Raw genomic sequence first — 14689 nt, 5'->3', positions numbered from 1 at the left:
TTCTGCTAATGAATATGTCTAACTAATCAATGTATCAATGACGTGTATCAATAAAACGTTCGATACAAGTCGTTATCGACAGATTGAATCATAATTCAAATACATATTAAAGACATATAGCATCGAAGCTGCCATTAACACTTTCATGGGAATTATTTTTCCCACCAATTAACATTACGCTTATGCAATGTGAAGATATATTCCTGTTTCTGGAGCGTGTTGCTATATACATACATATGCATGTATAATCGTGGAGAACAAAACAATTAAATTTTATTATATGTTAACAGCACCTACTATCCTTAATTTTAATATTTATTGCAATACATAACATAAACAAAAATTAATTCATTTTACTAAAATAAACTTTTCTCGTTTCATCTTAACATAAGGAGGTCAAATATAAAGTCGAGCGTGGAAAGACAGTAGAAATATATAGCTTTTTCTGTCTTCCTGCAAATATTTAAAAATTTCAAAACTACATCCGTGAAAAAGTTAAATATAGACCACAAAATACTAATTCCAAGATGACCGTCAATTTATCAAAAGTTATACATTTCAGCGCCTCATCTGCTCTCTTTTCACATTTCATTTCATGTTTGACCTGCTTATGTTGAGATGAAGCAACGAAAGAGAATAAGTAAAACCTGTTGATCCAATATTCCAAATTTAGCCGAATTTGACAACAGAGAAATTTTGTCAAATATCTCAACAAACATTATTTTTTGTTTATCTTAAATATTATCAGAGAAGAGAATAACAGAGAAAAATATAATGTTCCATTTGACAATAAAATCAGATTATGAGTTCATTTCGACAAATACAGTTACATCACGATACTACAAGATTTACTTCGTTAATAATAACTATATTAATCGTTCGATATAGAGCTCACATTATTTCTATGCAATATATTAACAATCTTTATGACGGTGACTAAATGATTGAGAACTGATTAAATTAAGCAATATCATCTACTTTAAAAGATTACATTATGATCAATGCAAAGAACAGTTTTCATGAAAACGTTGTATATACGGTGCTATCACGATAACGCACAGCATCCCTTTAAAATGTTTAATTATAATCGGAAAGATAAGCTGTAATAAGATAAATGTTTTTAATTTACGTTTTTACTTACTCTGATATGGTTTTTGTGTAGCTTGATAGTATACAGCCATGAACACAAAAAATGCAACAGAAAAAAACGTACTAACTAGCACAGCGACTATCACGCGATGTATATACCTCACTCTTCAGCTTTCGACTAAACTAAGCTACTTGCCAATTGTGCCTTGTGCTGCATTCTTGTGCATCGACCAAACTACATACATCTATGCATTCAAATAGTGGTACAGTTAAACTGGCGACCTCTACAGCAATAATAAGCTCATAACGGTAAAAATGATTAATCGATAAAACAGAAATTCCAAAATTTCATTTATCTAAGTGAAATTTGTAAAAAAATTTCTTGTTAAAATACAATTTTAGTTATTTTATAAAACAGATATAACCTTACTCTTTGATATTTTGTAAATAATGTGTATTTTTTTCATATGAAAATGTAGAATTTAATATTCATAATATTCATAATGTTGTTTCGCATATTTTAAGCAACGAATAATCAAACACTTTTTCTGTTTTATTTATATCTACAGTTTATAATTACGACTATGTATAATTTATTTATATATTTTAAAGTATTTATCTTATATTTCGAAAATAAAATTTGTACATAAAATATAACTGACGTGTATGAATACATGTTAAACATCACATCTGTTAAATATCACGTACAAGGTCAATTTAAATTCATTAGCGCCAGAAATTCATGCAGTTGTTGTATTATGTCATATTTTATAACATTAAACGTGGATCTTTGAAATTTACTATTATTCGTAATATCTAAGATTACAAATCAAATAACGTTGCCCACACACAGTGATTACAAAAGATTTGTAAATGTGTTTGTTATTCCATATAAATTGACAGTCAGATTAACGTTCATTTTACATCGTTGCATAGACAACCGATCATCCGATATTTAAACGTTCCGAAGATGAATACGAGATTCAGTGGATTAAAATTAGGACCTCCGATAGAAGTTTTTGCGCTTCATAAAGCATTCATAGAAGATGCTTATGAAAAAAAAGTGAATTTATCTATAGGAGGTATGTTGCATATATTTCATTTCATATTTGGTATCGTAGAGAGCAAACGTAAATATAACACAAATTTTTTTTAATAATTTAAAAAACAAACATTTGAAATATCTATGAAATGTCAACCTTTGTGATGAAATGTTTTTGTATTTCTTTCATATTGTAATGAATCTGCTTTTGGATGACCTCCAGAATATCTGATGATTACATAACGTATTTCACAAATATGAATGTATAGTTGTAATAAGATTTAATCGTTATTTAAGCAATGAACAATGATACGAGATTATTAAATAACTTGAAATAATTCTCGAAAATTATGATAAATTTATATTTACAGCTTATCGTACATCTGAAGGAAAACCTTGGGTATTACCAGTTGTTCGAAAAGTGGAAAAATCATTAGCTGCAGATGAATTGCAAAACCATGAATATCTTCCAGTCTTGGGATTGGATGCTTTTAGCCAAGCAGCAACAAGAATGTTGTTGGGTGTGGATTCTCCTATTATTGCACAAGGTCGTGCTTTTGGCATTCAAACATTATCTGGTACTGGAGGATTACGTATTATAGCTGAATTTTTAAGTCATGTTCTACACTATGATACCTTTTATTATAGTAAACCGACTTGGGGTAAGTGTCAACAAATTTTTCAAAAAATAAAATAAACATTCACTCTATTTAACATATATTACATATATAGAGAATCATAAACTTGTGTTCGTAAATGGAGGGTTTAAAAAAGCATGTGAATATACATATTGGAATCCAGAAACTCGTAGTGTTGATATAGAAGGTATGCTTAAAGACCTTAGAGATGCTCCAGAAAATGCTGTAATTATTCTCCATACATGTGCACATAATCCTACCGGATGTGATCCAACTCCTGAGCAATGGGCCAAGATAGGAGATGTAATAAAAGAGAAAAAACTTTTCCCAGTTTTTGATACTGCTTATCAGGTATTATAAATAATGTATATTATTCTCTATTTTTAGAATAGAATAATTTTAAGAGTAATATAAAAGAAATAATTTTAAAAAAGATTTTATTGTAGGGTTTTGCAACTGGTGATTTAGATAAAGATGCATATGCAGTAAGATTATTTGCAGAACGTGGAATAGAATTCATGTGTTCACAAAGCTTTGCCAAAAATTTTGGCTTGTACAATGAAAGAGTTGGAAATATGGTAGTTGTTATGTCTAATACAAAAGAATTAGCCCAGGTTAAGTCTCAGTTAACTTTGATTGTTCGAGGGATGTATAGTAATCCACCTAATCATGGAGCAAGAATAGTTGCAACTGTGTTGCAGAATCCAGACCTCTATAAACAATGGTATGGTGTAAAGGATAAAATTAATTTAATTCGTTTTACAATACATGTTTAAAATTTCTAAATTGAAATATCAAAATATTTCAGGAAAGATCATATTCTCACAATGTCCAAAAGAATAAAGGAAATGCGAATGAGTTTGTATCAAAGATTGGTTCAGAAAGGAACTCCAGGTAATTGGGAACATATTACTCAACAAATTGGGATGTTTTCTTATACAGGTCTTACAGGTAAGTACTCAATGAAACCATTTTGTCACATTTATTTTATATCTCATCATTATCTTACTAATGACTCTTACTAATCATCATTTCAGAGAGACAAGTTGAGTGTTTAATTAATAATTACCATATCTATATGTTGCGAAGCGGTAGAATAAATATATGTGGACTCAATGAATCTAACTTAGATTATGTGGCAAGTGCGATTTATGAGACTGTTCTACTGTATCCACAAAATAAGGAAAGTTGTTCATGCAAGTAGAAGGTTGGATGATTAGATATCGTATCATAATAAGTATAAATTGTTATTGGAGTATTGAGAAGATCGTTAAAATATGGCAATATTTTATATGCATTGAAGTTATATTGGAATTATAAAAATATACTATATCGGCATCTTTTGTTACGTTTTTGTTATCATTTTACCGCTTAATATGATTCATTACAATGTTTATTTAGTCAAAAATTTCTCTGTCTCAAAAAACTTTATTGTTTATACATTTATAAATTGTAAATTTTATTTCATACAGAAATTGAACCATTTTGTTAGAAATCGCCTTGTCTATGAAAGTACAAAGTATCAACAAAGTATTATGAATTGCCAAATTTTAATACATGTGTTAGTGCAATCGCTTATTATTAAAATAATTTTCATTGAGCTTAATAGTTTGTAGGGAAATATGAAATATTTACAATAGAAGTTCATTTTGATATAAATGATTTTTTAATGCATTTTACAATCTTCATATAATTAAAAAGCTCATTAATAAGCTCTGCTTTCAAATAATGTTATTCTTTAACTAATATGAACAAGAGTTTTTTAAAACCCTTGTTAAAGAGATGGTTACAAATCATATACACTACATAGAAAACCAAAGTTTGAAATTATCACATGTAACAATAATCTTGTAAATAATTTCAGAACTATATATACATATACACATCATATCAGTGATATTGTTAGTAAATGAGACCAAATTTTTAAAACTACCTTACATTCTAAGTAATTATCCTTATTATAGATAAAAATGGAAATATTTCTTACATATTTCCAAGGATATTTTTTAAACACAATTTTTCTATCAACGAGTATGCATTATAAGATATTATCTTTATATAGTATCTTATATTCAGTACATACCATATCTTTAACAATAAATTAATATATATAAATACAATTTATTAACGAAAATATTGATGACTGATAAAAACTTAAAATCTAAAAATAACAATAACAGAGCTTCTGTTATTTTAATAATAAGCGGTTTATTTACAGAAATTAATATCCGAAATTATTAAAACTCAATGCAATCTATTATTACAGTTAGTTCCTGTTTACTATCTTGTTCTATTATGGTTTTCCATGCTCTATAAAAGGAAATTGAAACACTATATTTTTTGTATGTAGAATTGAAATCAGTTGTATTCTTATAGTAAATATCTATAAGAAATGAATATAAGAAACAAAGAAATGCTGTAGAAAAAGTATATAACTTCCGTTTAATATAGATGCTATAACCTCTTGTGCTATATAAGAAGTAGAATGTATTTTTTGTATACTAAATGCTTCCAGTATCCTAAAACTTATACAACTTGTAAAATAGAGATTTCAACAGAAATCGATAAAGCATATAATTAGTGTATCATAATAATGTTCTGTATTTCACTTCCAAGTATTTTAAAAAATTTTGATTTTTAAAATTCAGTGCATGTAATAAATTTTCTAAAATTTCTATATATTATACATAATGCATTTAATATTTATAAATCAAATAAAAAAAATTATATACATTTGTAATATTTACATATAAATCAATATATACATATATATACACTTAAAAATACATACATATATTTTTAGTACATATTGTTATGTAATTTAAGCTTCGAACTCATCTTGTTCAAGAATCTGAACCAAACTCAGAACTCTTAAATTTTCGTACAAATTATAATGGGGTATGGTAGAATGAACATAATTAATTTTAGGATTTTGTTCCATAGCATCTATTCTTTCTAGAGTATTTTGAAATATGTATATCTAGATGATATTTTTCTGCATTCGTTGTAGCATCATAATTGTATGTATACAAATTGTTCATTGTAGCATACCTAACTGTATTTCAAATTTTGAACTATCTTATATATACTGCCAAAATAACTTGAATATGCAATGAGAAAGTTAATTTTGTATGTATTTATATAAAATAAATGTAATACAGAAAGCAACTCATATTTTATAAAAACAATATATAATTTTGTCGAACTTATAAATACTACCAAATAATATTACACTAATGTACATTTATATGAGTTTTAAATTTTAAATATAATAAGAATTGAAAAATATAAATGTTTCAGCAGACTACTTTTAACAGGGGATATTAAATTGTTAAGTACATTTGTTTACATATCACTGAAATGTACACAGAAAAGGAGTAATAACTAATTAGCAATTAGTATTGAAATAAAATATATATAAATAATAATTGTGTATTTTATTTAATGTAAATTTTTAAACATATAATTGTTATTAATTCATATAAAATGTAGCAAATTACATTGTCCACTTTGATGGTTTTTTTTTTAAATTAATTGACCCATCAGATGTAACTGCAGGATAATGATTTGTATTATCAGAATTATGTCGCATATAAGCCATATATCCTATACAACTAAACATTGCAATAGCTCCAAAAATCATTATCATTTTATTCTGGAAAATAAATTTAATTATTCTAATTTTATTACAATATATATTTATATTCAATTAGTCATATTGGTTTTTATAATTCCATTAATATTTTTAATTTTTGGAGTAATCTTACCGGCTTAACATATAATTCGTAATTAATTGCACGAAATAACATTGTACTCTTCAAGGAGCGTAAGCCATCTCCAGGCTCTGCTTTATGATTTTTCTTATCCATTATTAATTATTATGTCATAAAACTTAACAAATATCAGTTTTAATTCTTAATTAATACATCTAACCTTTTTAATCACTGAATAAAAGGGAATATATCTGGCCTCCTTTTATATGAACTTCTAACCTCTCTATAAAAACAAAATGTATTCGTGATGTCCTATGCGTGGTAGCTATAACAATTGCTTGATCGCAATAATCATGGTACGAAAATTAAAATATCACGAACAGAAGTTGCTGAAAAAGGTTGATTTTATATCATGGGAAGCAGATAATAATCTACATGAAGTGAAGATTTTGAAACGTTATCAAATACAAAAAAGGGAAGATTATACGAAGTAAGTCCATTGTTACATTACTAATTAAATAACGATTGTACTATATTCTTACGTTAAACAAATAATAAATTTTTAATTATTTCAGGTATAATAAGCTATCACGGGAAATTCGTGAATTAGGGGAAAAAATTAAAGAAATTGATGCAGATCATCCATTTCGAATAGAGCAGAGTGCATTATTGTTGGAAAAGTTATATATAATGGGACTTATAAATACAAAATGGGATTTGTCACTAACACAAAACGTGAGTGCAAGTTCGTTTTGCAGAAGACGACTGCCAGTTATTATGGTACGAAATAAAATGAGTCAAAATTTAAAGATTGCAACACAATTAATAGAACAGGGTCATGTTAGAGTTGGCGTAGAAGTTGTAAAAGATCCAGCATTTCTGGTAACAAGGTATTAAATATAAATATTTTTTAATAATATAAATAAACAAAATAAAGCAATCAGCCCATAATTGACATATGTGACAATAATTCTTGTAAATATTATTTTCTAGGAATTTAGAAGATTTTGTTACTTGGGTAGATACGTCTGCTATTAAGAAACATGTATTGGAATACAATGATGCTGTAAGTAATAAATCCATATTTTATAATATTTTATATTTACTTAGATTTAACATATTCATTTACTTTATGTATTGTTCTGTTACAGAGAGATGATTTTGATATGGCATAAATCTAGTAAAGATATTAAAACCAAAATTTCTTAATTCTAATAACTACTATTAAAATTCTCATACGTAAAAAATAATTATATGTTCAATAAATCATTTAATTAATACCTATAGAACTTAATTGTCCTTAAGAACTGCTTTCTGACATTTTTGAGATTGTTTCATATGAATTTTTTGAAATATAACTTCACGCATTGTATCCATGTAATTACTAAAAAGAAATAATAAATTAAGAACTTTGAAAATATTCGTATATCACTAATTACTTACCAAAGATATAATATTGATTTCATAGCTTTTAGTATCTTTTTACGATGACCTAGAATATCTTTTATAATATAATCATCATTACTAGATGATACATATTTTATTGATGAATTTTTCTTTGTAAGTTTTAATATTTTTGTTTTTGGCATTTCACAATTAAATCTATCATCCAAATTATTTTTCGCCAATATGAAAGGTTTATTTTTATCATCAGATAAGGTAATATAATTCTCTTTTCTTTTAGAATCCTAATTAATGCATGTTGCGTTATTAGAAATTATGTTATTGTTTAAATTATTTTTTAATTTTAAACATTTAACTATAATAAATATTTATAACTATAACTATAATAAATATTTATATTTACTTTACGTAATAATTCGATATATTTTATCTTTTTAGTTACAGAGTAGTCGGTTTTGTTGTCATTATTATTGTTAGTTTCTTGTTTTCTATATGTATGCAGTTCCATTGGTATCACCGAATTTTTAGTAGGATTGTTGTTATTTTTAACAAAAGTTTTTTCTTTAATATCCGACGTATATTCATTTACATTCCCAGTTTCTTCAGTTATCGTATCGATATGTTCTATAATGTCTTCATCTTTTTCAATTTGTGATATTATATTATTTTCATCATTTAATTCATGAAAAGATGGTATTCCGATACTACATATAGATTGGAAGAGAGAATTGCAAGAAGAACAAAAACTAGAGTATTTTTCGTTAACATTTTCGTTTTCTATAATATTAAAAGAATTCTCCATTTTAGATCCCAAATCATATCGAACCGGAAATGAAAACGTTTAAAAAGGAAGCAATTTTATGTAATAATAATATATTCGTTTAGTAAAGATTGATTTATTAAAAATCATATTGATCGCATCACAAGGTATAAATTGTGAAATTTTTAATTATTCAATTTCAAATACATCCATATTTTTATTCAAGTTCAGGCTGTTTATGTTCTAGTATGCCATAAAAAAACTTTGATTTAACAACGAACAACGCACGTATTTCATTATACAGAACTTACAGAAATAATATACCGCGTTTTAAGTGATAGATACCGTTTAAAAACATCTCTTATACTGGCGTTTGTTATTTATCATCGATTAAATAAGTATTATTTGTAAAAATATGGGTATTAATTACATAATTTTTCAAATAAAAGAGATGTTAGTAAACGAAAAAAATCCATACGATAATTTGACAATTAATAACTTTGCTTGTTTAAAATCTAAGATCACGTGTTTATGGAGAACCACTCATTCATATACCTACAATGAATAATTAGTATTTCAATATGATATACATGTTACATGTTAATTTACATTAAAATCGGCAGTCATTGCTGGTCTCTATGACACATTACCATATTACATATTCATGTTACATCATAAAATATGAGAAGTTTTTTATCTAAAAAGTAACTCAGTTATATTCGATAGGGTAGTTACATGTTAATTATATTTCAATTTTGTTGTATTAGACCTTTTTCTTATTTACTTTAATGTATTGCTATTCATTATCAGTAATCAATGCTATGCAAATTAATAATGAAATGGCAAAGATGTGGAGTATAAATGAATTACTTTTCTTTTCACATATTTCTGTGACATAACTATGAAATAGAATGGGCGTTGCGTCGACTCAGGTCCCCAAGTATTCTCCCTCTTCCTTCAACTATTTACAAAATTCTTTTTGAAATTTTCTCAAAAAGTGCTGCGGTTACAATGTGTTCAAAATTTTCACCAATATATCAATACAGTATCATAATTTCATTTTATGGATACATTCCATTTCCATAAATATGTATTGCTGCATACTGCCATTACTTAAAACTTTATATGCAAATGTGAATAAATGTACGTAAGATGAATGATACACTTTTCATGAATATTTGATACCTTCATAAATTAAAATTTCAGAATCAGGTTTCAACAATGTTTTCGATTTCATACTTTTGTTTCCATCGCGAATATAATATTTGAAAACAGAAAAATAAAATAAAACACTTGAAAATATTACATTAATAGAAGTAACGCATACAGAATTATCGTTGCTTTTTTTATCATAAGATATATAATATCTTTTCAATTAATTGTATCAGTTATAAATTTTGGCTACATGTACCAATTAACATTTTTATACTTTCCTCGCATTTACCACTTATACTTTCACAATCTTATTATTGATTTTACTTTTACAAATTTTTAGGCGTATCCTATTCTATCAATTAATTTTAATAAGATATTCGGCATATTTTACAAAATTGTAAAATAAAACAGATTTATATAAAAATCATTTATATACCCATTTAATGCAATATTGTTAAAAATTATATTTATTCCACATCATTAACATGATATTATTATAATGTACCGAATACCTTATTGGCAGAAATTTTCAATCTACAATAATATATTCATAATTTCAAATTTCGTTAATTTCAAATTTCAAAATTCGTCATGATATCGAAAAATATCTCTTTCATGATTATTTGAAATTTGAAACAGCACTTTCTACACGCATCCCTGCTTTTTGTTTAATTTATCAATTTGTATATCATTTTATAATTAAAGGATAGAACAAAAAATGTATATCATAATTATTTTGTTTACACTATATAAATAAGTAAGAGATAGAACTAAATGATTATATTAGACAATATTTGAAATAATTATCAATATAAAGAATGGCTAGTAAAAATATACAGCAATAACGTAAAAAGCTAATAACATTTTTCATTGAACGAAATTGGTATTTATATACAAAACTAAATATTTAAAAAATATTTACTTTTGAGATTTAATGTTTGTATCTTTTAAGCATTTTTACATAGAAAGAATTTTACAATATAGAATTTTGATAAATCAATTATAGATAATAAAAAATAAGTTACATGTTTTTAATATATTTTGTTGAAAATAAATGTTCTGTTTGATTATAAAAATTAACAGTTTACAATTATTTACATCTTCACGTGTAACTTATATTGGATACAACTGTTTTTAAATAAAGTATTTTACATAAATTTTGTTATATCCTGTGCCTCCATTTACATAAATTAGATCCAAATAATAGAAATCATTTTTCTATTTTATAGTATTACAAAAACAATATTATGAAATTTATAACAAACTTCAAATCCTACTTCATTAAAACGAGCAACCGCCATCCTATTAAAAAAACAATCATAAAACAAATTAAAACATAGTTAAAAATGAATAATATAACATACTACTTTCAATTACGATTGAAGTTATATTTTTTTGTTAACCCCTCGATAAAAATTGTACAATGTCATATACCCAGATTCTTTATTACTTTACACATAAAAAGATTCAATCCTAAATATATTTAATATTTTTTATAATATAAAACAATTCTGTTGTAAAAGTAATATTTAATGTAACCTACAAATTATCATTAAGCGAACATTTTTTATAAATTTATGCAACATTATACAAATAACGAAGGGTTAAACTATTTCCATCTTTATGCATGCTTGAACACCTTTGGCAAACAGTTCCACGTATAAAGATACGCGTGATCTTAGATTTATTACTGACTATACGTTCTTTTAGATTTTTCTACACATAAGTATATTTTTGTTTTAGTAAACTATTTTTGAATATAACAACCATATTAAAGATTTTTATAGTCAAATGAAAATTTGAAAAATTTTATATAAAAAAGTATGAAATACGCTGCCGTTCATTTTTATAATATTGGGTGTTTTGTTAAGCTATTTAATATTTAATAGTTGTACGCGCGACATTATGAATTATATCATTAAAACTTTTTTTGTAGTATTTTATGATTAAAACAAGTTCCATTACTACGATGAATATTCGAATATTTCATATCGAAATCATAAAAATATTACTGAATATTATTTCAATTCTATCTATATATTATACAATTTTAGGAAAAATGTTATCGAACTTGTGATTCACGTATTTATGCAACGATCTTTTGCGTAATAATTGCAATTCATAATGTCATTATACAAGGCATGACATTTCTCTTATTTAAGTTGCTTATAATGTAAAACAATCTCTTTTTTCTTTGTTTTATATATCTTTGTTAACGATAAACGATCAAGAATCATTAGTATTATGTAATCACGGTTGGTACATCACGACCAGTAAATTCTCGTAATTTACTTATCTCTAACGCAATAGTAACCAACGGTTTAAGAATGTCTTGAGCATCTTTGTTTAAAGATGCTGTATCATCTTCATAGCTATCAACATACACACGAATAGTAGCTCCAGAACTTCCTGTACCAGATAAACGGTAAATTATACGGGAACCATCTTGGAATAAAATTCTTAATCCCTGTTATACAAAATTGCATAGTAACCTATACTGTCACGATATATTGTTACTTTATGTGGAATTTGTAGAATCATAATACAATACCTGCTTATTAGCTTGGCTTCCATCAATAGGATCTATATAAGAATAATTGTCACCTAATTTTACAACATATGTTTTCCCTTCAGATGTTAATTTTGAACCCACAAACCCAGGTTTCTCCATTTCTGATTCAATGTGTTGCATCATTTTGTTTGCTGCTTCAGAATCACAATTTTCATAGTCATATCTGGTTCATATAGTATAAAATTATAAAATTAGAACATAATTTACAAAACAGAGTACAACAATTAATCATATACAATATAATAAAAATAATACCTTGTAAAGAAGTTCCTCCCATATATCTGCCAGTGATTTAATAATATATCTTCTACAGACTTCCCAAGACTTGCAATTACACTAAGCCATGCAAGAGAGGCCCATATTCCATCTTTTTCACGAATATGATCCGAACCCGTGCCAAAACTTTCCTCTCCACAAAGTGATAGATGACCAGCATCCATTAAATTACCTAATAACATAACATTATTAATAAAATATAATTTTATGTGTTTAAAATATACTGTAAAAACATATGCAAAAATTAATATGTACCAAAATATTTCCAGCCTGTGGGTACTTCATAAAGTTTAACACCAGTTTTTGCTGCAACTCTATCTATAGCAGCACCTGTTGGCATAGATCTAGCATATCCTTTAATACCAGTCTTTTTAAAATATGGTATTGAATTTAAGTTAGCAGCTAATACAGCTAATGAATCAGAAGGTGTAACAAAGAAAGCATTTTTGCCTAGTATCTGCAAAGACATTGAGCATAAATTTGCATTTTTCATGCTAGTTATTTTCTATACCGAATAAATATTTTATTTACCATATTTCTGTCTCCATCCCCATCAAAAGCAGCACCAAAATCATATGGACCATTTTTCATAGCATTTACTAAATCTTTGGCATATGTTAAATTTGGATCAGGATGAAGCCCACCAAAATCTTCTAATGGAATTGCATTAACAGTACTTGAATCATCGACACCTAATTCATTACTAAATATTCGTTTTACATATGGACCAGTAACTAGAAATTATTAACTATTATTTAACAAATGTATCAAAGAATTAAATTTATTAATATAACTTTTACATACCTCCATTCATTGAATTGATAAGAACTTTAAAAGGAGGACGATTGTTACTTCCTTGTAATAATGTTTTAATACTAGAAAAGTCAAAGATATTTTTCATATGTTCTAAGTAATCATTCACAGAATCTATTATGTCTATTGTAAATGGATTTCCATCCACCTGAATTGTAGTACTTTGTATCTTGTCTATATCTATGGTTATATCAGGTATAATTTTATAATTCTTGAGCACTTTAGTAATCTCATAAATCTTATTTGTGACATTATCTGGAGCAGGACCACCATTTTCGCAGTTAAACTTAATGCCAAAGTCAGCATTGGGTCCACCAGGATTGTGAGATGCTGTTAGAACAATTCCTCCTAGAGTTTTGTATTTTCTTATTATAGTAGACACAGCTGGAGTCGAAAGTATCCCATTTTGCCCAATTATTAATCTTTTTACCTAATGCAACAAATAGTCATTTAAAATAATAAATTAAAATAATAAAATTAGAGATAATAGTTTTTTAATAAAATAAAAAAGCATATATATAAATGAACGAAATGTAAATCTAGTTTAAATAAATTACTCCATTTGCTGCAGCAATCCTGATGATCTTTCTAACCACATCTTTTCCATAATATCTTCCATCGCCACCAACAACTAACGTACTTCCAGGCAATTGTTCTTCTAGAGCTTGCAATATTGCTTGAATGAAATTTTCTGTATAATGTTCTTGCATAAATACCCTCACCGCTTTTCGCAATCCGGACGTACCCGGCTTTTGACCATCGTATATTCGGGTTTCTACAATTTTGCTCGACACTGCGTTTGACATCTTTCAAATATTACACTTAATGTGATATCCACTGAAATAAAATGAAATTATTTGTATCTGAACCCAAACAGTAGAGAAAAATCAGATTTGTGAATTTCATAACACGTCCTCGACGCTTGGTAGCAGACTGAACTTTGCCTACCAATGACACACAAGGGCATGGGTCAACCATCTTTAAAACATTGCGCCCGCGCTTTACCACTTGCTAATAATATTGTCTTTATGAAGAACATAGCTCTTCCAAGCGCGATACACTAATATTCTATACGGTATAAAATTGATAATAGAACATAAACATTTGATAATTTCAATGATTATAATTTATATCGATGTCTTTATTGATTCTAGTAGTAGCTTCCGGATAACGTGAATCCGGAAAATGGGTAAAAATGCTAAATTAAACGAGCCTTATCATTCTCGA

At 26.6% G+C, this 14689-nt stretch overlaps 6 protein-coding genes across 8 annotated transcripts in view; 2 read left to right on the top strand and 4 right to left on the bottom strand.

Moving 5' to 3' along the window:
* Nucleotides 1-1283, bottom strand: part of LOC117205782 (protein draper) — a 29135-nt gene extending 27852 nt beyond the window's left edge. For all 3 annotated transcript variants that reach the window (XM_033444508.1, XM_033444510.1, XM_033444511.1), the window contains exon 1: nt 1142-1283. The gene's annotated coding sequence lies outside the window, so the exon portion shown is untranslated. The remainder of the gene's footprint in view (nt 1-1141) is intronic.
* Nucleotides 1284-1923: 640 nt separating this feature from the next.
* Nucleotides 1924-5416, top strand: LOC117205644 (aspartate aminotransferase, cytoplasmic). The gene is made up of 6 exons (XM_033444277.1): nt 1924-2171; nt 2503-2793; nt 2864-3120; nt 3216-3493; nt 3578-3720; nt 3807-5416. Exons 1-6 carry the CDS (start codon nt 2060-2062, stop codon nt 3971-3973), a joined length of 1248 nt encoding a protein of 415 aa, XP_033300168.1. The 5' UTR covers nt 1924-2059; the 3' UTR covers nt 3974-5416.
* Nucleotides 5417-6092: 676 nt separating this feature from the next.
* Nucleotides 6093-6670, bottom strand: LOC117205649 (small integral membrane protein 8). The gene is made up of 2 exons (XM_033444283.1): nt 6537-6670; nt 6093-6424 (listed from the first exon to the last, which is right to left on the bottom strand). The coding sequence occupies exons 1-2, from the start codon at nt 6636-6638 to the stop codon at nt 6266-6268; spliced, it is 261 nt and encodes an 86-aa protein (XP_033300174.1). The 5' UTR covers nt 6639-6670; the 3' UTR covers nt 6093-6265.
* A 20-nt stretch (nt 6671-6690) lies between these two features.
* On the top strand, nt 6691-7902 carry LOC117205647 (U3 small nucleolar ribonucleoprotein protein IMP3). Its single transcript, XM_033444280.1, has 4 exons — nt 6691-6972; nt 7058-7372; nt 7476-7548; nt 7634-7902. The coding sequence occupies exons 1-4, from the start codon at nt 6797-6799 to the stop codon at nt 7655-7657; spliced, it is 588 nt and encodes a 195-aa protein (XP_033300171.1). The 5' UTR covers nt 6691-6796; the 3' UTR covers nt 7658-7902.
* LOC117205650 lies at nt 7752-11602 on the bottom strand. Its single transcript, XM_033444284.1, has 3 exons — nt 8290-11602; nt 7926-8170; nt 7752-7866 (listed from the first exon to the last, which is right to left on the bottom strand). The coding sequence occupies exons 1-3, from the start codon at nt 8686-8688 to the stop codon at nt 7773-7775; spliced, it is 738 nt and encodes a 245-aa protein (XP_033300175.1). The 5' UTR covers nt 8689-11602; the 3' UTR covers nt 7752-7772.
* A 259-nt stretch (nt 11603-11861) lies between these two features.
* Nucleotides 11862-14404, bottom strand: LOC117205642 (phosphoglucomutase). The gene is made up of 7 exons (XM_033444274.1): nt 14020-14404; nt 13454-13892; nt 13181-13383; nt 12905-13106; nt 12629-12821; nt 12353-12536; nt 11862-12268 (listed from the first exon to the last, which is right to left on the bottom strand). The coding sequence occupies exons 1-7, from the start codon at nt 14266-14268 to the stop codon at nt 12044-12046; spliced, it is 1695 nt and encodes a 564-aa protein (XP_033300165.1). The 5' UTR covers nt 14269-14404; the 3' UTR covers nt 11862-12043.
* Between the last annotated feature and the right edge of the window lie 285 nt (nt 14405-14689).

This window comes from Bombus bifarius, unplaced genomic scaffold, assembly GCF_011952205.1.
Source record: "Bombus bifarius isolate JDL3187 unplaced genomic scaffold, Bbif_JDL3187 scf7180000007992, whole genome shotgun sequence".
NCBI lineage: Eukaryota > Metazoa > Arthropoda > Insecta > Hymenoptera > Apidae > Bombus > Bombus bifarius.
The sequence above is the reverse complement of the archived record's forward strand: the minus strand, read 5'-3'. Positions and strand labels throughout refer to the sequence as shown.

Coding starts and splice junctions, on each gene's coding strand:
- LOC117205644 (XM_033444277.1), top strand. CDS start 2,060: ATGAATACGAGATTCAGTGGATTAAAATTAGGACCTCCGATAGAAGTT. Junction 2,794..2,863: donor TTATAGTAAACCGACTTGGG/GTAAGTGTCAAC, acceptor TTACATATATAG/AGAATCATAAACTTGTGTTC. Junction 3,721..3,806: donor TTCTTATACAGGTCTTACAG/GTAAGTACTCAA, acceptor TCATCATTTCAG/AGAGACAAGTTGAGTGTTTA.
- LOC117205649 (XM_033444283.1), bottom strand. CDS start 6,638: ATGGATAAGAAAAATCATAAAGCAGAGCCTGGAGATGGCTTACGCTCC. Junction 6,425..6,536: donor ACGAATTATATGTTAAGCCG/GTAAGATTACTC, acceptor TTTATTTTCCAG/AATAAAATGATAATGATTTT.
- LOC117205647 (XM_033444280.1), top strand. CDS start 6,797: ATGCGTGGTAGCTATAACAATTGCTTGATCGCAATAATCATGGTACGA. Junction 6,973..7,057: donor AAAAGGGAAGATTATACGAA/GTAAGTCCATTG, acceptor TAATTATTTCAG/GTATAATAAGCTATCACGGG. Junction 7,373..7,475: donor CCAGCATTTCTGGTAACAAG/GTATTAAATATA, acceptor ATTATTTTCTAG/GAATTTAGAAGATTTTGTTA.
- LOC117205650 (XM_033444284.1), bottom strand. CDS start 8,688: ATGGAGAATTCTTTTAATATTATAGAAAACGAAAATGTTAACGAAAAA. Junction 8,171..8,289: donor ATATCGAATTATTACGTAAA/GTAAATATAAAT, acceptor TGCATTAATTAG/GATTCTAAAAGAAAAGAGAA. Junction 7,867..7,925: donor AAATCAATATTATATCTTTG/GTAAGTAATTAG, acceptor ATTTCTTTTTAG/TAATTACATGGATACAATGC.
- LOC117205642 (XM_033444274.1), bottom strand. CDS start 14,268: ATGTCAAACGCAGTGTCGAGCAAAATTGTAGAAACCCGAATATACGAT. Junction 13,893..14,019: donor GGATTGCTGCAGCAAATGGA/GTAATTTATTTA, acceptor TTGTTGCATTAG/GTAAAAAGATTAATAATTGG. Junction 13,107..13,180: donor GGGATGGAGACAGAAATATG/GTAAATAAAATA, acceptor ATGTCTTTGCAG/ATACTAGGCAAAAATGCTTT.